The 20972-nt window shown below is 47.1% G+C and overlaps 1 protein-coding gene across 2 annotated transcripts; it reads right to left on the bottom strand.

Annotated features, from left to right (window-relative positions):
• Window positions 1–1813: 1813 nt before the first annotated feature.
• LOC120669601 lies at window positions 1814–3718 on the bottom strand. Of its 2 annotated transcripts, none has more exons than XM_039949392.1 (2): window positions 3244–3718; window positions 1814–2216 (listed from the first exon to the last, which is right to left on the bottom strand). In XM_039949392.1, exon 1 carries the CDS (start codon window positions 3627–3629, stop codon window positions 3273–3275), a length of 357 nt encoding a protein of 118 aa, XP_039805326.1. In that variant the 5' UTR covers window positions 3630–3718; the 3' UTR covers window positions 1814–2216; window positions 3244–3272. The 2 variants fall into 2 exon arrangements, with proteins under 2 accessions (XP_039805326.1, XP_039805327.1); XM_039949393.1 differs by lacking the exon at window positions 1814–2216 and adding an exon at window positions 2269–2936.
• Between the last annotated feature and the right edge of the window lie 17254 nt (window positions 3719–20972).

The following is a 20972-nucleotide window of genomic DNA, read 5'->3' as shown; positions in this document are numbered from 1 at the left end:
GACCCACCCACAACGTGCAACGGCCTTTTGACTAGAGGAGCATTGTCGACTTGTCATGCAGAAGCAGAGCAGAGCTGATGAGGACGCATCCGGGCGCTTGATTTCGTCGGCCTGGAGCCAGGATCGCTGCCTGGCTCGGGACTGCAACCAAACAAGCACACAACCTTCGTGATGTCCTATATGAAGTTGTTGAACTGTAGCCTTTTCTTTTCTTCTATGTTCTATCCAAGAAATTGGGCTTGTTTGGTTTAGTCTGTAGCATGAGTAGCACAAATTTTGATCAATAATTACTGGTACTAAATAAAGCCAGTTTGCAAAACTAACTCCACAACCCCTGCGCTACTTCGCGAGACAAATTTAATGAGGCCTTTGACTGCACGATTAGAGGATGGTTTCTATAGCATCACTGTAGCCAATCGTCGATTAATTACTATCATTAAATTCGTCGCAAAAAATTACACTCATCCGTGAAAAAAATTTGCAAATAAATTTCGTTTAGTACTCTATGCATTGAAGATTCCCTCGTTGCGCTACTCTCGTCCAAATAGAGCCCGGCAAGAAGCGTGTCTAGAAAAATAAATAGATAAAAAAAGCACATGGGCAAGTGCAGTTAATGTTCTCCTGGCTTTCTTTTTTGTTATTAATACGACACTACCACAGGCAGCTCTTCTGTCGATTCTGTTTCAAATAATAAAAAGTGCAGTTAACATTCGCAGAAAAGAAAAGGCAGGATAGGTTGGCGCTCGAAAGCACATTTCACATGAAGCAACATTGAAATGACGTGGCAAAACACAAAGTGATCTTCATTCTAAAACAACCAGATCGACACAGCATTGTCATTCTCTCTCTCTGTCTCTCATGCCATCTCCTCTGTTGTTTTGTTCTTCGTTGAACCGTACATCCTCGATCTCCTCACGGAACCCTGCACCAAATAGAGAAGAGACACTAATCGTTTGCGTCCAAACACAACGGGTAATCACAGCAGGCACACCGTGACGCCCTTACGCTGAGCAGTCGAAGCCGGGCTTGGTCGGGATGAAGCCGACGTGGACCTTGCACGCGGCCGCGAGCCCGGCGGCGCGGCGGGGGTCCATCTCGCCGGCGGCCCTCACCTCCGACAGGACGCAGGCGCAGAGCGCGCGCCGCAGCGCCGCCGCCCATGTCCCTGAGGTCGCCGAGGCCCGTGCAGCAGTTGGGCGACGCCGCGGGCGCCTGCCCGACCACGTACGGCACGCACTCGCTGAAGGCCTGCTGCGCCGTCTCGCAGGCGTCGTGGTCCCGCGCCGCGGCGAGGACGGCGAGGAGCGCCGCGGCGGCGGCCATGATCGCCGGCGACGCGTACAGGGCTGGCGCCATCGGAGTTGCGTGCTTGCGTGCTGAGATGCTACGCAGTCGCCGACGAGGATGCGATGAGCACAGAGCGTAAGAGATCCTGTTTATAGTGACTGGTGAGATGGCCGGCAGGGCTACAAAAGGAATGTTTCCCTCGGGCTCGCCAGTTAGTTTTTGCCGGCTTTGAATTCTTTCCTGTAATTGGAACGGAAATCATTTGTTTCCTTTATTTCAAAAAAAATCATTTGTTTCTCAAGGCAATGCTATGGGATGGCAGGACGCAATGTCGAGTACATCTGTTATCTTAGCACAAATAGCAACGGATAAAAAGCTTCCATTTTTAGTTTTAGGGGCTGGAAGATCTACTAAACTAACCATAGAAAAATGAGAGAGAGGCATGTATGCCGTTAACTCAGTAGTACACCTGGATTATTATAGTGTAGATTTATTGGGAGTATCAGTGGGGAACTTGGCCACCAGGTTAAGAGTCTCCGATTCAGCACTCTGTATTTCAGCGAATTTTGAGTGTAAATGCTCTATTTGGTGCCAAGGACAAAGGTGCAAACAACAAACTTGTTCTTATCAAGATGCATGATCCCCACATTGACCTGAACTCCTTGCACAAAACCAGTTGAAACCTCTGTTTTTTTTAATCAGAAATGCTTGAGAGGATCTCGCATGTCTGGAGAAGGGCCGCTATCTAGATCTGAATTTAGATGGCTATGGTTTCATGTTTGCACCACACAAATCATTTGCACTCAAAATTTCCCCAAAACCTGCACACAGCACTTCCAAGTTCCAAGAGATAAACAAAGATTCAGTTTTATAGGACGGGTACTTGAGACGCGATCTCGGCATGGCGCGGAGCCCAACTCACCCACAACCTGCTCAAGACAACGCACTCAGGTCACGCCGCGTAAACGGCTATGTCAACTAGGTAGATAATTGAGGGCACATATCACCAGCATACTAATGAACTAGATATACACACCTGCAATAGTCAAGTTGGTACTTGGTATAATAAACAATGACTAACATGGCTACGTCTGTTCAAGTGAAAATGATCATGCTGTTTAGTATTAGAGCATGAGGCCATGATGAGCTATTGAGCTAGTTAGCAGCAGTCTTTGAACTCTTAATAACTATCTACTGATCTACCTGAATCACTTGTTGGCCTCATGGACTAAGGACTAAGGAGCCAAGGACACTCATGGACTCATGGTTCAGGCTACACACCACACGGGCATAAAAAATTTCAAAATACAAATATATGAGGAAACTCTGAAATGTGATATCTCAGTATCACGGCCGACCCTTTGATCAAGATTTGCAATTGCAGAGAGCACACAGCACAGCACGATACTCAACCGACGAATGATCCCAAATAATACATCAGTGCATATTACCACTACAGTCTGAAAGACACTACAAGGAGCAACCCCAATTTGCTCCAAAAGGAAACAAACCGTAACCCTCAGCTTTTATGAATACGAGAGCTCAATGCGAAATCAGTAGAGACGAGCACGACTAGAAATACAATTCTGTTATGCGTCCCTCATTTCAGATTCAATAAGCCACTGTGACCTGCTCTGCACTCCATTGTTCTGTTTTCATAAATGCCAAACACACATGTAATAAGAATGCAACAACCAAATAACCGCATGTGTTCACTCTAGCAGCATGAAATTGGAGAATCTAGGCAGCAACGCAAGTACTAAAGATCATAGAGATGCTACGAAGTCTGAACATTCTGAATCGAGTACTTTCAACTCAATTTTATTCCCAAGAGAACAAAGCAAAATGCATTTTTAACAGTATATATCACACCGCCCTTGCACAGATTACTACCACGGATGGCATCACGGAACGGATTCAACAGCATAATACACACGATCCCATTGCCGGCCTCACCTCGCGGTTAGCGGCGGAGCAGGAGCAGCTCAGAAATCGGAGCAGCGGCCGCCGCGCTCCCAGTCGCCGTACCGCGTGGGCTCGGGCCCGCGCGGGCCGCCGATCTCGCCAGTGGCCTTGTTCACGTGCACGCCACCGTCGTCGTCCTCCTCCTCCTTCCCTTCGCTGGCGTCGGCAGCGACCTTCTCTCCTGCTGCTTCCTCTCCCTCCCCCTTCCCGGCGGCCTCCGGCGCTGGCGCCGCCGGCGGATCCGTCGCGGAGGGCGCGGAGCTGGAGAGCGCGAGGCGGAGGAGGAGGGCTGGCGCGGGACTAGGAGGCGGGGACCGACGGGAGAGAGCTGAGGCGGACGCGGAGGCGAGGCGGCGGAAGCCGTGGTTCGCCGCCATGGCTCTGGCTTGGTTTCGCTGCCGTGTTGTTGCGAGCTGCGACGCGGCCCCTTCTCCGTCCAGCCCTCGCGTCACCTGACTCGCCTCGTGTGCGCGATCGAAAAAGAAGAAAGGGCTGGGCGTTGGTGGGCGGCTGTGCGTGAAATGTGGCCCGCCCTCTCTCAGGCCCAGCCCATAGGATGGGCTCAGTTCTAACCAGCCCAACAACGGAACGGGCCTCGGTGTTCCTCCCTGGATGCGCGCAAGACATCAGTTAGTTGTATATAGCCCATCCGAAGTAGAGCCCTGCCAAAAAAGCCTTAATGCCCGAAACGGGCCCACTTGTGTCATTGTGGACCGAAATAGAGGGCATTGTTTCCTTTTCAGATTTCGAATCCAAAATCCAAACCCTTTAAAAAACATTCAAATCCAAACAAAAGTTATTTTCATTTCATAAGAATCGTCCGTTCGGTCTCAGTTTTAGTCCCACCTCTGAAATGTCACCGGCTGTAACCCACAGAGCGACACCCATGTGCTAGCATTTTTTGTGCAGTGAGTTGGATGCCTCTGACGAGCGAGAGAAATATGGGACGGAATAAAGCCATAGATTTTCTGCAGACCTCGTCGTCACCATCGAACAGGCGTCCTCGCTAGCTTTGCGTGCTAGTGACTGACCGCGAGAATCGATCCCGGCTGCAATGGGGCCACGACTAGGGCCGGAAAAAAAAAAGCTCGTTAAGCTGGCTTGGTGGCTCGTTTCAAAATTGCTCCGATTACATTCGTTTTTTTTTTAAATAAAGATTAGTTGATTTGGAACAAAAGTCAATTTTGGCAGGCTCGGCTCGGCTCGGCTCGTTATGCTCGATTTGAAGTTGCATATCAAACAACGCGGGAGACTATAATAAATACGAATATATTGATTTCGAAGAAAGCTTGAAAAAAGTCGAGGCTCGGCTCGATTCCACCCCTAGCCACGACCCACCGATGCTCCGTTAATGCAAGCAGGGCGGTTTGCGGCTGCCCGCCCCGCGTCCGCATCAGCCGCAACAAATTATGCGGACACATGCGGCTGCCCGCACAGTAGACCTGGGTATGGGTCACCCGACCCGAACAACCCAACCCAACCCGCCCGAAAAAAACCCAACCCGACCCGACCCGAGCTACGTGGCGGGTGGGCGCGGGCCGTATTTTTTGACCCGCAACAATCAACGGGACGGGCACGGGCCGTGATTTTTGACCCAAAACCCGACCCAACCCGAAAAACCCGACCCAAAGGCCAAAAAACCCGACCCAACCCGAAAAAAACCCGACCCGACACGCCCGCACAGGGTGCACGGGCCAACCCGACCCGACCCGGTGATAGGTACGGGTCGGGCGCGGGCCGTCCTATGCGACTCGTGACCCGACCTTGACCCGACCCGAATCCGATCCGACCCGACGTTTGCCCAGGTCTACCGCACAGCACCGCGAGTGATTTGCGGGCTTCGCGGCAGCCCGCGTTGCACCCGCCTGCGCGAGCAGTGTTGGTTGCCTGCCCCCTGCCGCAGTTGTCCGCACTTATATTTGTTTCCATGTACCACTTTTTCTCCCCAAGTTCACTTATACCCAACAAAGCATTTGCAGTCTGAGCTTGGCAAACGATGCTCTCGAGCTCGGTGTGTCGATCTCTCGCGTCAACACTTTTTAAACACAATTATTTTATTTAATTTGGTTGATCTGTAGTGGTGTACTGGATGCACATCAAGCATGGTTAGGTAGACAATGCTTTGCTCTTATAGTATCATGTATGTTTTGTACAATATGTTTAGGTGACAGTTGTGAAGTTTAAAAAATTATTACCACTGTTATTTTAAAAATACCGTTCTTAGTTGTTAAAATTATTTCTTTTAAGTCAGTTTCTTTATATCTTAAAATTAGTTCTGCCAAAAATAATACCCAAACAAGAGATGAATTACCGCTATTTCAGCCTATTGCAGCCAAATCTATGGATGAATTATAGTAAAACGGGATGGCAAAACACCACATATATGATTTTTACGGTACAACACAAATTCAATTTTTACTACCCGTGGAGCAAACGGAGTAATAATGGGGGCAGGGGTCTCGTCGGAGCACCATTGTCCCATGATGTCGCTGTACTCCATGCCACGCGCCAGCGCCTCAATTCCTCTGCCAGGAATCCAATCAATCACGGCACGAAAAATATATAGTTACATATTTCTGATTGTTTTATTACTTTTTAACAAAATACAGGTGTTAATCAAGAAGATAAACAGAGAATGGAGTCGCACAGCATGAAAAATATTTTGGTAGGGTGTGGCTTCATTGTTATTGTGTTAATTGACAGTAAAGATGACATAACTCGTGGTTTATTTGTTGGTGGCACAAAGATGAGACAATCTCCTTGGTAGACTGAGGCAAGTGTTAATTGCATTATTGTGAATTTTGGGCACACCCATCAAGCGTGTGTTTCCTACATTTAGAGCAAGCAGTCGAATCGCATTATAAACGTTGTGCAATTGCATGCCGATGATGTGGAAGTACCAATATTCTCTCCCTTTTTTCATAATTTCACCCTCTTGTCCGTATGTTCTAGGCTGAACATGGCCGCAATCATCGACAGAAGACATAACTAGGGTTCAATAGTGTCCTACGAGAGAATAAATCGGAATAAGCCGAAAGTAGATAAGCCAAACAAAGGTATAACTCATTCTTTCCTCTGCTACTAGTTACTTATGGTCATGTCTAGCTCGGCCTGGGCACTTGAACCAGGAATGATGATCACCACATATCTTGAGAGATGAGAGTCGCCTTGGCATATTAAGCGTTTGAGAGTGACACTCTTTTTTTTAATTTCTAGATGAAATTTGCTATTCTCTTTCCTTCGGAGGCAGTAGCGGTGTGCCGGCCCACAAAGTGACGGTGCCGGAAAGAGCAGCCCGCGTCTGGTAAAAAGGCCTAACGTACTGGCATATTCAGCCCAGTATGGCTTGATCCGAGCCCAATTACACTCGGCCCGCGGACGGGCCGCAGAGGCCGAGCGAGAGGAACAGAAGACCAGACGCTGTTTTTTATATTTATATTTATATTTTCGTTTTTTATAAAAATATATTTTCATTTTCGAAATTTACAGGAATATACCCGGCGGCCCCGCTGCCGGGCGGCCGGGACCTTGTCACCCCGCTGCGGAGCGGCAGGGACTTTTGTGCAAAAACTTTTACGAAAATATTTGCGCGCAGGTCTCTAGGGGCCGGTCGTCGGCAGCGGGACGACCGACACTGGCACATTTTAATTGTGAGCGGTAAGTCCCACAGTGAAAGCCAGTACAGAGCTGTGCAGGGGACATCATTTTACCGCAAGTTGCACGCTACTTCAGCTACCCGAGCCCCGTTCTCCATCGTTTCACACTGTGGCCAAGACAGGGGAGGCCACCACGTGTCCCTCGGCAGCCCTGGCAACGATGCATTACTAGGCTGTAGTAATAAAGACCGAGAAAGGAGCAACTTTGACCATACACGTTACCAGGCGGGCCCGTGACCCACAAGGGTCGGATCAAGGGCGAGCTACCACGTGTCCACCTGTGTCCCTGTGAGTTGTGAGTACCTGACACCTGGGACAGAAGTAGTAAGCGGAACAGTAAACACCATCCCACACGTATCTAGGGTACTGGTCCGCAAAGATAACTAGGGCGGCTCCACATCGGTTCACCAGTACGAAGTTGCTCGGAGCGCTGCCACCTGTCCAAAGCAGTGGCCAGGGCCCCCAGTGCGTGCTTTGGCTGCAGGATAGGAGCAGGGCTACACCAAGGAAGCTGTACTGGCTTTCACTCTGGGGCTTACCGCTCACAATTAAAATGTAACAGTGCCGGCCGCCCCGCTGTCGGGCGACCGGCCCCCAGGGATCTGTGTGCAAATATTTTCGTAAAAGTTTTTTCATAAAAGCCCCTGCCGCCCCGCAGCGGAGTGACCAGGTCCCGGTCGCCCGGCAGCAGGGCGGCCGGGATATATTCCTATAAATTTCGAAAATAAGAATATATTTTTATAAAAAAAATAAAAAAACTGCAAGACCAGACAGGGACCTCGCGCGCACCGCCGCCGCCGGTCGCCGTCCGCCTCCCCGCCGCCTGGATCTGCAGCAGGATGGGACCAGATCGACCGATGCAGAGAAGTCCTGGCCCGGATGAGGAACGATATCCCGGTGATGTTGAACCGGACGCAAGAAGGTGGTCTCGGGCGGCCGCGCGTGCAGCGCAGCGATCGTCGATTCCACGCCACGCGCGCGGCCGTGCTCCGTACGGACGTGCCGATCAAGAGGAAACCCTGCCGCCAGCTGCGTCGCCGCCGCCGTCTGGTCCAGCCGGCCCGTTCGGCGCAGGGAACTGGAACAGCTAGCTTCCGTGCAGCTTCGACCACACGAGAATGGTTAGGAGAAGTTTCAGAGTTCCAGTTCTTGTGTTGCTCTCTAGAAAAGGCAACCTGCACGTATACGCGCCGGATGCAGTGATCTTGCTTCGTTCATGGAGATCGATCGATCGATAGGGCTTTACTGCTAGCCACCATGTAGGGAAATGGGTAGGCTACGCTAGCATCACTACCGCATAAACTCAAGATATTTGCGAGTAGAAGATCATAGATCGTTACCACTAGACGCGCAGCGCAGCGGAAGAAGTCGCGCGTCGATGTAGAGGAAGTAGTCGATCACGTCCCACGAACCGAGCTCTTCGTACTTGATCCCAGCAGCCGATCAGCGCAGCAGTCGCAGCAGCGCCTCCACGGAGTCCACACGTACGGGGATGAATCGCCGGGCGTCGGTGTGCTAGCACCGCACGCACGGCAAGGGCGGCGGCCGAGAGAGAGGGAGGGGCGGCGGCTAGGGAGGTGGCGCGGCTCAGGTCATCGCCACCCATAGCCCCTCCCTCATATATATAGGGCGTACTAATGGGCTTCTATCTCATAGGCCCATTAGTAACCCTAATTCCTCTTGGATCAATATCCACAAGGGCCTTTAAACCGTATTGTGATGATGGGCTCTTGGGCATATCACCAACAATCTCCCACTTGCACTAGAGACAATCATACATGCAAGCTTTCCAACATTCCAAACCCCTTAAGTGTGTGACCCGTTAGGTTCATGTGTAGGTGGTCGTGATCGGAAATCATTTCCGAATCACAAGTCAATAGCGGCACCTAGCAGGGCATAGTGACTCACAAATACACATAAAGATCATATCGGCCGAACCATAGATATACTCATACACCGATCCCTTTGCCACACGATACCAGTCAAGCTCAAAGCGAGATGCGTGCCACCTTTGTGATAGCTCGACCATTCTCTCGATCTAATAGTGGATTCTATTCATAACTAACCTTTAGTCATCATGATTAACTCTTTAATCACTTTGGCATGGCCATGCACTTTCAAATCCAACTATCTCGAGGGGCCCAGAGATATCTCTCCCGTTATCTAGGAGGAGCAAATTCCATCTTGATCCGCTCACATCCTATTCCATGTTTCATGACATACCTGTAAGCTGCTTTTGTAACTACCCAGTCACGGAGTAGCGTTTAACAGCCCCAAGATGCACCACTACACACAGTGAGAAACAATGGCGATCTCAGGTCTAAAGATTCAGTAGGTATAACACTCAAGAACAACTGATGGCACATACAAAATAACAATCCCAACATTGTCTTGGAGTGGGTCAATCCAACACCATGTTCACCAACATGTGTCCACATCATTAATTCGATATCTCCATATCCATGATCCGTGAAACATGATCATCAATTAATGCATGTGCTAGTCTCAACGTCGTTGTTGTCCCACACAACAACATAAACTAGGGATAATTTAGAATCATATCATTTTCAACAAAGAGTTTCACGAACAAGTCACATACTTGATAATCAATGTAAAATAATCATCCATGGAACAAATAACAATTATTTATCATTACATAAACATACTCATGACACAAAATCTCCCACGCACACTAGAATCACTGATGTAAGTATCTAATACCCATAGATCTCATGTGCGCCTCATGCTTTGGTTGTGGGAGAGGCTTCGTCAACGGATCAGCAACGTTTGAATCCGTGTGCACCTTGCAAACCTTCACATCACCTCTCTCAACAAAGTTACGGATGAGGTGATACTTTCGCAGTATATGTCTGGACTTCTTAGTTGTTCTAGGCTCCTTTGCTAGTGCAACGGCACCACTATTATCACAATAGAGGTCCACTGGACTGGACGCACTAGGAACAACACTCAAGTCAGAAACAAACTTTCTGATCCAAACAGCTTCTTTTGCAGCTTCGGAAGCTGCAATATACTCGGTCTCTGTCGTCGAATCAGCCACCGTATCTTGCTTGGAACTCTTCCAGCTCACTGCCCCACCATTGAGGCAGAAAACAAAACCGGATTGCGATTTGGAGTCATCTTTGTCTGTTTAAAAACTAGCATCGGTGTAACCCTTTACAAGGAGCTCATCTTCGCCTCCAAATATTAGGAACATATCCTTAGTTCTTCTCAAGTACTTAAGGATACTCTTTACAATTGTCCAGTGAGGTTCACCGAAATCTGACTGATACCTGCTCGTAACACTTAGAGCAAAGGAAACATCTGGGCGAGTGCAAAGCATAGCATACATGATCGACCCTATGGCTGAAGCATAAGGAATCATACTCATCCTCTTTTGCTCATCAGGTGTCGTAGCACACTGACTCTTGCTTAGAGTAATACCATGTGACATTGGCAAGAAATCTTTCTTGGAATCTTGCATATTGAACCGATTCAATATCTTGTCAATGTACGTGTCTTGGCTCAATCCAATTAGCCTTTTTGATCTATCTCTATAGATCCTAATACCCAGAATATAAGCCGCCTCTCCTAAATCCTTCATCGAAAAATTCTTTTTCAATGAGGTTTTAACGGCTTCAAGCATTGGAATATCATTTCCGATCAGTAATATGTCATCCACATATAGGACCAGAAACACAAGTGCGCTCCCACTAGCCTTTTTGTAAACACAAGGCTCATCTTCATTCTTGGTGAAGCCAAACCCTTTGACTACTTCATCAAAACGAATATTCCAACTCTGAGATGCTTGCTTCAATCCATAGATGGACCTCTGAAGCTTACATATTTTCCCAGCATTTTTAGGATCGACAAAACCTTCAGGCTGTGTCATATACACATCCTCACTTAGATGTCCATTAAGAAAAGCGGTTTTGACATCCATTTGCCATATCTCATAGTCATAATATGCGGCAATTGCTAGGAGAATCCGAACAGACTTTAGCATTGCGACAGGCGAAAAGGTTTCCTCATAGTCAACACCTTGAATTTGTCGGAAACCTTTCGCCACCAATCGTGCCTTATAGATGTAAACATTTCCATCCATGTCTAATTTTTTCTTAAAAATCCACTTACAATCGACAGGTCTTACACTGTCAATCTGATCGACCAAGTTCCAAACTTGATTATCATGCATGGATTTTAACTCGGATTCCATGGCTTCAAGCCATTTGTCGGAGTCGGGTCCCAGCATTGCTTCTTTGTAGGTCAAGGGCTCATCATTTTCCATCAATAATATATGGCGCTCCTCCGTAATAAGGAATTTGAGCTTGTCAGTAGCGCGACGTGCCCTTATAGACCTTCGTGGGGCTGGTGCCTCAACTACGGGTTGTGCAACATCTTGCACATCCCGTGGATCTTCAGTGGGTGCTGAAACAGTTTCGGGTGTTTCCTGAATTTCTTCAAGTTGCACCTTGCTCCCACTAAATCCTTTTGAGAGAAACTCCTTTTCTAAGAAAACACCATTGCGAGCAACAAACACTTTGCCTTCCGCCTTATTGTAAAAATAATATCCTTTGGTTTCCCTAGGATACCCCACAAAGAAACATTTGTCTGACTTTGGAGTGAGCTTATCTGACATCAAACGTTTGACATACGCCTCACATCCCCAAACTTTGAGAAAAGATAATCCGGGACGCTTCCCAGTCCATATCTCATATGGTGTCTTCTCAACAGACTTACTTGGAACCCTATTCAGTGTGAACGCAGCAGTTTCAAGAGCATAACCCCAAAATGACAATGGAAGATCAGCTTGGCTCATCATGGACCTAACCATGTCCAACAAGGTTCGGTTCCTCTGTTCGGATACCCCATTCCATTGAGGCGTTCCGGGCGGAGTTAGCTGCGGAATAATTCCACATTGCTTCAAATGATCACCAAATTCAAGGCTCAAATATTCTCCTCCACGATCAGATCGCAGAAATTTAATTGTCTTGCCTAATTGATTTTGTACTTCATTCTGAAATTCTTTGAACTTTTCAAATGATTCAGACTTGTGCCTCATTAAGTAGATATAGCCATATCTACTAAAGTCATCAGTGAAAGTAATGAAGTACTGAAAACCACCTCTGGTTATTGAGCTCATTGGTCCACATACATCGGTATGTACAAGTCCCAACAAGTCACTCGCCCTCTCACTCTGACCAGTGAAAGGCGCTTTGGTCATCTTTCCAAGCAAACAAGACTCACATGTGTCAAATGATTCAAAATCAAATGAGCTTAACAATCCATCTTTATGGAGTTGTTCAATGCGCTTCTCATTTATATGACCTAAGCGACAATGCCAAATAAAAGTGGGATTCAAATCATTTGGTCTAAGCCTCTTAGTATTAATGTTACAGACAGATTTATCCTCAAGATCAAGAACATATAATCCATTCACCAATGGACAATGAGCATAAAAAATACCATTGCAAAAGATAGAACAACGTTTGTTCTCAATTACAATCTTAAAATCACCAACTTCTTCCAAACATGAAGAAGAAATAATGTTCTTGCTCAAAGAAGGAATGCAATAACAATTATTTAATTCCAAAACTAATCCGGAGGGTAGAGACAAGTGGTAGGTGCCGACCGCCAACACCGCAACCTTTGCGCCATTGCCGACCCGAACGTCCAACTCGCCTCTTGCAAATCTTCTAGTCTCACTTAGACCCTGCAACGATTTGCAAGTGTGAATCATCGATCCAGTATGAAATACCCATGATTCACTAGAAGATAATACAATATTTATTTCTATAACATTTATACCTGAAGTGGAAGTCTCACTTCCCTTCTTCTTCTTCTTTTCTTCCAAGTACTTCTTGCAGTTCCTAGACCAATGTCCTTTTTCATGACAGTGGAAGCATTCATCTTCAGAAGTAGGGCCAGATTTGGCCTTAGGTGCTGGCTTTAGCTTAGAGCCTGAGGACTCACCACCGGAACTCTTTTCCTTGCCTTTACCTTTGGGATTAGGAGGCGTCCAACGCTTCCTCTTTTTGTTCCCCTTCTGAATCATCATCACATGATTGGGATTCTTCTTAATGCTCTCCTCTGTTGTTTTTAGCATCCCATGCAACTCACTCAATGTTTTAGCCAAGCCATTCATCTGAAAGTTCATGATAAAAAGCTCATAGCTCGCCGGGAGCGACTGGAGAATAACATCAGTAGCCAAGTCTTGGTGAAGTTCAGAACCAAGTCTATCCAAAGTCTCAATGTAACCAATCATTTTGATCACATGAGGACTGACTGGGCTACCTTCTGCCAGCTTGCACGCAAACAAGGATTTTGAGATATTGAACCTCTCAGTCCTGGCTTGGTTCTGAAACATCACACGCAGCCCCTCGATCATGGTATGAGCATCCGCATGCTCATACTGCTTCTGCAGATCAGGGGACATGGTGGCGAGCATCAGACAGCTGACATCAAGTGAGTCATTATAGTGTTTCTCATAAGCTCTGCGATCAGCAGCAGTTGCATTGTCAGGGAGATCATCAGGATATGGCTGCTCAAGAACATACTCCTTTTTCTCTTGCCTGAGAACAATTCTCAGGTTGCGGTACCAATCAATAAAGTTTGTTCCATTCAACTTTTCTTTCTCAAGAACAGAACGCAAATTGAAAGCGGAATTGTTACTGGCAGACATGATCTACAACATTAAAGTAAAGCAAGATTTCAGCACTAAGTTTATGTAAAGACTTTCATTAACTGATTTAACAAAAGACAACCTACTATATCAAAGTCATCTTCCCTCTAATGACATATAGTGGTTCAAGATCCATAATCACTAAAATTCTAGTGAGCTTTAGCATCACGGCTAGAAAAGTAGTGATACAGGTAAGTAACAAATTACTAATCACATCTCTATGCGACTCTTGTTTGATGGGTGGCATCCAATGCCCCGGCCCCAACCCTATGCCTTAAAGCCCAAAACTGTTTTGATAGCTTTGCTGAGTAAACCAATACTATGCTTGTGAATGTCCGACATCCACCCTATACAAAAGTGATAGCTGAGGGTACTCTACTTTGGTAAACCTACCACACAACGATCAAAATTTATAGGTGCAGCTATTGGTAAAAGGCATCAAAAACTCAAACTTTTCTGAGGGAAGCTATTCTATCATGATTAAAGCATCCACCATATGTAAAAGCATGAAAGAATAGTATGACAGGAAAATAAACATCACAGGCATATAATCATATTATATTGTGAATAGTGTGGCCTCTTGCATCACAATGGGCTCCATCGCCATGGCTCCAAGGTGGCCTCCATTGCCATCCGTCCTGCCTTGTGGTGATCATCATCGCCATCATGATTGAAACCTCCATGAAAAGATACTAAGCTACTACATCTAATAGCTAGTGAAATAATTACATGAGGATTCAAACATCACAAGTCGACACGCAGGTCGTTATACAATAATGGTGCAACCTCAACCCGGTTGTGTTAACTTGCGACACGCAGGTCGCACAAATCATCACATACATCATCACATGACATTGAGGCCATACCATTCACATCACACCCTGCAAAAACAAGTTAGGCGTACGACGTGTTCTACCAAAGTAACGCTTGGGAAGCCGCTACAGCGAGAAAGCAACGGAATTACACAGATCGCATCTATGGAATCCCTATAAAAATCTCATCAAAGTGATCGCATCACCTCAAATCCGAGCCATTCATAATGCCTCAATTTTCACTAGGTCAATCACCTTGACCGTGCAAACTTTGCACTTGAGAAGACTGCATCTACACATGACCTTGATCTGTTGGTTCAATCTACTGACTATGCACACAGTTAGTCCCGATGGTGATTCCAGCCGGTAGGGACATGTCGTATGCATAACAGAGAAAGAACACAAACTAATCTTTTGTCACATGCCGCGCAATCAACTCGCTCCAGTTTTAACCCCTTATGACCAATTGATCTAATCAAACCGTGCAAAAGTAATAGATCCAATCTACTACAACAACATATCACCTATATGCAAAAGATCCAGACCAAAAACTACGCAAGATGGCTCTGGTACCACTGTAGGGAAACGGGTAGGCTACGCTAGCATCACTACCGCATAAACCCAAGATACTTGCGAGTAGAAGATCATAGATCGTTACCACTAGACGCGCAGCGGAAGAAGTCGCGCGTCGATGTAGAGGAAGTAGTCGATCACGTCCCACGAACCGAGCTCCTCGTACTTGATCCCAGCAGCCGATCAGCGCAGCAGTCGCAGCAGCGTCTCCACGGAGTCCACACGTACGGGGATGAAACGCCGGGCGTCGGTGTGCTAGCACCGCACGCACGGCAAGGGCGGCGGCCGAGAGAGAGGGAGGGGCGGCGGCTAGGGAGGTGGCGCGGCTCAGGTCATCGCCACCCATAGCCCCTCCCTCATATATATAGGGCGTACTAATGGGCTTCTATCTCATAGGCCCATTAGTAACCCTAATCCCTCTTGGATCAATATCTACTAGGGCCTTTAAACCGTATTGTGATGATGGGTTTTTGGGCATATCACCAACACACCAGTGATCTAGCTAGCTAGCTATCCAGCTGCATGGATGGATGATGATGGATCCGAAGGATCGGAACTAAATCCTGAAACTAGCTAGAACAGGCCGGGCGACTAGTCCTCTGAAGATGGACCGTCCCACTGCCTCCCATTCCTCCGTCTCCGTTCAACGGCGATTTGCCTGTTGTTCCACCCGCACGCTGCGACCTTTCGCACCCTGGGTCTCTATCGCTCAAAGGACAACTCCACGCAGGATCGGAGGCTGGTGGCGCTGGTCAAATGGTGATCACCGTACGTATCTACCTATAAATTAAAGCGTATTATTTGTCCCGGCAAATGGTGATCACCGTACGTATCTACCTATAAATTAAAGCGTACTCCCTCCGTTCGGAAATGATCTACATATTTTAACTAGAGAAAGTCATTCGAAGTAAAGTTTGACTTATTAATCACTCTTAGAATATAATGTCAATTACGAATAACTCAATGTCATCTCAAAACCTCTTTGAATACATATGTATTGACATAAATTTTATAAACTAATTATACATATAATTTAACTAATTATTAGTCAAAGTTTATAAAGTTTGACTTTCTCTAGTCAAAATATGTAGATCATTTCCGAACGGAGGGAGTATTATTTGTCCCGGCAGGGAGGCGGTATGGAAGGACGGTTGAGAGGCGGCGGCGGCGGCGGCTGGTCGAGGCCGCCGGCTCGTCCCGCGACGGAGGCCACCACCACCAGGGCCGCCGGGCAGGGGGCGGCGCACCAGCAGAAGCAGCAGCAGGTGAAGGTGAAGCACATCGTCACGAGGGAGGTGAGCACGGACGAGGCCAGCTTCAAGGACGTCGTGCAGAGGCTCACCGGCAAGGACTCCGGCGCCGCGCGCGCCGCGGTGGTGGCCGGAGGCGCGAGCTGGGGCGGCGGCGCCGCCGCCGTCGCTAGCGGCGGGAGTACTTCTGGGGTGAGTAGTTCCGGTGGTGCGACGACGATGCTCCCGCCGCCGGAGGAGGACATGAATCGGTGGTGGCAGTGGCACGGCCCGTGAATGATCGCACGCATGCATGCAGCCATGATGCTTGATGCACCATCAGATCAGATGTTCTTGTGCTATCTTCCCTCATATTTCTTTTTATTTCAAGGTGCTATACGGAGAAGCAAATTGAACCATTTTTTGCTAGTGATCTATCGGCGTTTGAATGTTTGCAACTGCAAGAGACATTTTGCTTGGCAGTATTTTTTATTTTGAGGCGATGCTTGGCGGTAATTTAATTCCTCTTTCACCAGGACGTGTATGTAACTATATGTATATGATTCTTCTTTAAAATTTAGATTAATTCTGAATTTTGATTATTCTTGCCACCTCATTTCGCCAAGTCCCATAGGAATTTAATTTGCTGTTTTTTTTATGGAACACTAGGGGGATGAATAGTCCCCATGTGAATTGATTTACCACCGATGCCGGTAATGGAGGGTGCACAACACCAATTACATGGTCAACCTAGCAGGTCTAAAGAGTAAAAAAGAGGGATAGATGAGAAGTGAAGAACACTTACACCAGTACACCACCATCGACACAGTAGGAATACCTCAAGAATTTACTTTCTGCTTCAACCTTATTTCATTACGACTTATCAATCCAAACCATAACTTGATCTGAAAACAAACAAAGGGTGTGTTTGGTTCCCGCGTTTTGGAATTTTGAAAGGGAATCTTTTCATATTTGAAGTATTAAACATAGACTAATCACAAAACTAATTATATAACTCGTCTGTAAACTACGAGACGAATCTAATGAGCCTAATTAATCCATCATTAGCATATGTTTACATTAGTTTTACTGTAGCAATTTAGAGTCTAATCATGACCTAATTAGATTCATTAGATTCGTCTCGCGATTTATAGTTCATTTGTGTAATGTGATTTTTATTTCGACTACATTTAATACATCATGCAGGCAATTTACATATCTTTTGGAATTTTGAATTTTGGATAAATAAGGCCTAAATGGAAAGGACGACCGCGTGCATGCACATGTGCTGAAATAACTGCACTCCTAGGCCACACATACTCGCGGTTTGGTCAGCAATTCCAATTACTACCAAAGACGATTTTTCGCAGAACTTACATACGGTTCTACTATATATCACCAGCAAAAGTATCATTGATGTGACTGTGAAGTTGGTGCGTGACTCCACTCCAGGTTTCAAAATTCAAATAAATCCTAGTGTCCACCTATTTAGATGTGTATGTGTGCATTCATAGATGATAGTTCATGTAATAAAAGAAATCAATCAATTTCCCCAGCCCGTGCGTGCCTCAGGACATGTTTGTTCTCACCCGAAAACGGAGGTGCTAAAAGCTGTGCCATGCTGCATTAGATTTTTTTTTTTTTTGGAGAGAACAGCTGCATTAGATAATATTAAACTAAGAAGGTCTGGAGTACAACTGGGCCAAGACTGGGCCTCTATGAATGCCTCTAAGCATGGGCCTAGTAACCCCAGACCCAAGCCTCGCCCCATATAAGACTCAAAGTCCCCCTAAAAAAACAAGTTTGGATGAGATACAACGGTGGCAAGTAGTACAAAGGAAGTTCTAGTAATTTTCAAGCTTGAGATAAGCATCGTTTAACTCCTTAATTACTAAGGTCAACTTAACACCATGAAGTTGGGGGTTCATTTTAATCAATTGGTCTATTTTGCTGCAAATGGATGTAGTACCAAATTTGGAAAGAACTATTTTATTGGTTTAAACATCACTATTTTCCGTTATGCATTCTATAGTGGAATGAACTATCAACTCTACATAGACTCGGAAAGTGATGCTCACTCTTCTAGTTATCGTCACCATTTTATAAATGATCTCGAGTGCAACAACCACAGCGATGATTGGACGAAACCTAGAAATCAGAATTATTGGGATCACCTTTGTCGGCCGGTTTCCCCAACCACCAGAATTATTTGTCAAGACATAATCAGCCTGGAAAATGGGCCCGACCGGAGAACTTGCAATGAAGAGGTTCCTGCTAGCATTATCCAGCAGGTTGATGCAACATGCCCCTGTTAGGTACGGGGACTAGGTGAGGTGACAACTAAATGAAACAGATCTTTTCTTTTTCTTCCCTTCTTTATATGCTCCACCCTAGCTTCATCAAGAGCTAGCGTGTTTCTTTCAGAACTCTACTCTCAACTCTAGAAAAAAGCAACTCCGCATGTGTCATCGATCGTCACTACTTCAATGTTACCATAAAATTTTGTGATGCGATGAAAGTGAAAGGTGGTTTATTTTTCTACAGCGCAAAGAGTTCATTTGAAAATGCATGGTTTCAATTTCTATCTAAAATTAGCATGGATATTAAAGCTACGGCGCCGGAATAATGCATGGGTCCAAAAAGAGATATATAGTTACCACTGTTGTACACCCGAACATATCTCGGCAATAGCACACAAACTGTTGTCCTTTTCCAAGATTTTGTGAATTTCCTACGAGCATGAAAGTAATCCCCAACTTCTCAGAAGAAAAGAAAGAAAGTGATCCCCCAAAATACTAAGTTTTTTCAGAATACATAAATTTCCAAAAAGATTCAAATAGCTTTTCTAAAATAAATGGAGAAGCTATTTAAATGTCATTTCGAAAAAAATATGCACAATATAATACTTGAAATAAAATTTCTTAAAAATGTTACGTCTGCAACATTTTTGGAAGTGGCTATTTAAATGAAGACGTGGAGTGAGAAAAGCTAAGGTTTCAGCGTGGGGCCTACTTGTGGAAAATGGATTCCCACACACAGCCGGGCGATAGTGAAACTGAATTTTCGAAAGTCATCCAACCCCTGGAGTTTATTCCTGCAAATTTGTTCTTCGTTCTACTTGTATTTTCCAAGTTTAGCTCTCAGTGGAGAGTAGTTATTAGTTACCCCCCAAATAGTCTCCAAACCAGGAAAACTGTGGTAACACAATGATCACACCGAAGAGCGAGTCAAAAATCATGGCTGCTTTTCTACCTTTGGAACATTCTTCTAAACCACCACTTGCTGATAGAGCCATGCCCCGGCCCTCTTGCTTCCAAACCACCATCCCGAACACGCCCAAAGCAAAAGCCTCCAGATGACGGCGAACCGGGGGAGAATACGGACACCGTCAGAGCCGTCGAGACCATGGCAAGTTCAGAGTTTCCATGACGCAAGTGAGGGCGACGCAAGGTAACTCGCACGACGACCTAGCCATGGTAGCCGGCGGCCAGTCTCTCGCTCTTTTGTACCCATCGGCGAGGACTGGTCCGGGGGATGGCGAAACGGTTGGAAAACACGCCGGCATAGTCCGGGCACGCTGACCGTCGGCCGATCCATCATTCATAAATCGTCCTCCTTTTTTTTTAAAAAAAAACTTTCCTCTCGTTTCCAAGCAGGGACGACGACAATGAAAGAAGAAGAGCATCTGTGCTAGTGGTGCCGCCGTTCCACACCGCCAGGCAAATGGAAGAGTATTATCGACGACGAAGCTTCAACGCACGTAGCAGAGAGAGAGAGAGAGAGAGAGAGAGAGAGAGAGAGAGAGAGAGAGAGAGAGAGAGAGAGAGAGAGAGAGAGAGAGCGAGCGAGTTGTTCAGGACAGCATGGATGAGAGGTCGATGGATCATTTCGTGCCCCGACCGGCATCTCGCTTGTTTCCCAATGGCATCATCGTCCATGTCCATGCATGGAGACTTGACAGCACGAACCCAACCACTCGACCGACGACTGGCGACTGATAGAGTCCCGCACGTACGTTCGGCGTTGGATGATCACGATCTGCAACAATATTTTAACGGTGCCAACAGCGACATGATCGAGCTGATCATGATGCGTACCAGGCTAACAACCCCCCTGCTCATATCAGCCACGTCTCGAGGAGAGAGAGGAGGGGGGCCCTGGAGCACGGGAGCGAGAGCTAGCTAGCCGAGCTAGCTGCTCTCCCATCGCCACCCCAATCATGCAAGTGTTCCTGCGTGGCAGTGCCAGTCTGCGTTGCCCTCCTTTGCGGGTTCGTTCCCATGGCTGCCTGTGCGTTCGAAAGCAACGCCGGGCCAAACGAGCGCATGCAGTGCCGTGAGCAGCTAGCTCGCGCTGCATGGAGATGCCGTGCATGCCACTGGCTGGTGCCGGCGGCGGCGGTTAACCAGTCGCCGGGGATCGGAGAGTGACGCCGGCGGCGAACTGGTTCGGGGGCCTGCGTGCAGACGTGGACGACGGAGCTGCAGCTGCGTGAGGCGAGGCGATCGAGGCACAGGACGACCGTACCGGGTGCGCGCGTGTCGCCGTCTCCACAGCTGGGATGGCTTGCGACCTGTGATGACCTGGACCTGGGTGCCGGTCGCAGTCGCAGTCGCCGTCGATCGTCGCGGCCAGCGCATGCACCGGCGGCCGGGAGGATCGATCGTCGGAATATTCGGATGGGGTCGGACTCGAGGTCTAGTTTGCGGCCTTCTCGCGTCCGGTGGTGGTGGACTGGTGGTGGTGGCCAGAGCCGGGCGTCCTTTTAGTT

This window comes from Panicum virgatum, chromosome 4N (genome assembly GCF_016808335.1).
Source record: "Panicum virgatum strain AP13 chromosome 4N, P.virgatum_v5, whole genome shotgun sequence".
Classification (NCBI taxonomy): domain Eukaryota; kingdom Viridiplantae; phylum Streptophyta; class Magnoliopsida; order Poales; family Poaceae; genus Panicum; species Panicum virgatum.
The sequence above is the reverse complement of the archived record's forward strand: the minus strand, read 5'-3'. Positions and strand labels throughout refer to the sequence as shown.

Bases quoted from the DNA above. Each gene is read 5' to 3' on its own strand.
- LOC120669601 (XM_039949392.1), bottom strand. From the start codon at position 3,629: ATGGCGGCGAACCACGGCTTCCGCCGCCTCGCCTCCGCGTCCGCCTCA.